A 1,709-nucleotide genomic window follows, 5' to 3' on the forward strand; every position below is an offset into this window, starting at 1 on the left:
AAGTCGAAGATGTGTATCTGCCGGACGGTGGGGGGGGAGGGTGCGGTGGGAGGTGACCTAGGAAGCGGAGGAATAAGGATGAGAGGAGAAGGAGAGAGAAGAGATATAAGGAGAGAGAAGAGAGACATAAAGAGACAGAGATGCAGAGAGAGACAGAGAGAGAGAGAGAGAGAGAGAACGAAAAGAAAGAGAGAGGGAGAAGAGAGAAAGAGATTGAGATAGTGGGGAGTCTGTCTGTGTGTGCGTGCGTGCGTGCGTGCGTGCGTGCGTGCGTGCGTGCGAGATTGAGATAGGGGAAGTCTGTTTGTCTGTGTGTGTGTGCGTGCGTGCGTGCGTGCGTGCGTGCATGCGTGCGTGTCTGCATCTGTATGTGCCTGTAAATGCTTCAGAACAGCTTGGCTACACGCGTCTAGACACATCTGCTGCTGTCGACATTTTAATCCAATTTCGGCTGATTCAAACGCGAAGAATGCATTCGACCTAAAAAACTTAAATCTTAATCAATTGAACCGTAGGCCCCCAGCTCACAGGGGCGGGGGAGGAAGGGCCCCGCAGGGGGCACGGAAGGAAGGGCCCCGCAGGCGGGCGTGGGAAGAAGGGCCCCGCTATGAGGGTACTCGCGGAGAACGCCTGTGCTCTCTCTAGAAAGCGCCACGTCGCCCGCGCTCCCGCTAGAGGGCGCAACATCGCCTGCAGTAGAACCGCACGCAGGTCGGGGCGGGAAGGGGGCTGAGAGCGGGCCAGGGAGAGGGTGGGGCTGAGAGTGGGCCAGGGAGAGGGTGGGGCTGAGAGCGGGCCAGGGGGAGGGGGCTGAGAGCGGGCCAGGGGGAGGGGGCTGAGAGCGGGCCAGTCCGCACACGTGGCGGCAGGGGAGGGGAGGTTGCGATCGAGTGAGGGGGAGCTACTGTCAGGAGTAGTACATACCTGGCTGGTCGGTGGGGACGCTCGTGTTGCTATGGTGTGCTTCGCAGAGGCCGCGCGCGGCCGCGCTCATGTCTAGATGCAAGCGCGGAGGATGCTGCGAGGCGTGATCTACATGCGCGGTGCCATGAAACAAACGCAAATAAAGTGTAAGAGGCAACACGTAAACTGGGTAGCGGGCAAGGGTGGGGCGGGAGTGGAGGGTGGGGCAGGGCGATCGTGGGGCGGGTGTGGATGGGTGGGGCGGTGGTGGTGGGGGTTGGTGTGTGGAGGGTCTGTAGAGAGTAAGAGGTAACAGTACGGGTAATAACAAAAGTAAAAATAAAGTGTAAGCGGTAACACGGAAACTGATAGCGGACGGGCGGGCCGGGGTGGTGGTGGATGGGTGGGGTGGGGTGGGGGTGGACGCAAGCAGACGTTATACGGGTATCAAGCGATGAGCTGGAGTTGTTAGCATCTCAAATAGTCATCGTGACTTACTGCTAACTATTGGTGGCAGAACATAAGCGATAATGAGCCTCTGGTGTGTGTGTGTGTGTGCGTGCGTGCGTGCGTGCGTGCNAGTGTGAAGCTGTGGACTTAATGTAGATAGAGTGTGAAGCTGTGGACTTAATGTAGATAGAGTGTGAAGCTGTGGACTTAATGTAGATATAGTGTGAAGCTGTGGACTTAATGTAGATAGAGTGTGAAGCTGTGGACTTAATGTAGATATAGTGTGAAGCTGTAGACTTAATGTAGATAGAGTGTGAAGCTGTCCACTTAATGTAGATAAGTGTGAAGCTGTAGAC

The 1,709-nt window shown here is 56.4% G+C and overlaps 1 protein-coding gene across 1 annotated transcript in view; it reads right to left on the reverse strand.

Moving 5' to 3' along the window:
• LOC106808529 (eyes absent homolog 4-like) overlaps window positions 1–1,709 on the reverse strand; it is a 34,932-nt gene that overhangs the window by 25,090 nt on the left and 8,133 nt on the right. Inside the window, exon 2 of the mRNA XM_014811286.1 lies at window positions 925–1,032. Within this exon, the coding sequence (XP_014666772.1) occupies window positions 925–1,032 (108 nt within the window). The remainder of the gene's footprint in view (window positions 1–924; window positions 1,033–1,709) is intronic.

The sequence above is a fragment of the Priapulus caudatus genome, unplaced genomic scaffold (assembly GCF_000485595.1).
Source record: "Priapulus caudatus unplaced genomic scaffold, Priapulus_caudatus-5.0.1 Scaffold284, whole genome shotgun sequence".
Taxonomy (NCBI): Eukaryota; Metazoa; Priapulida; class Priapulimorpha; order Priapulimorphida; family Priapulidae; genus Priapulus; species Priapulus caudatus.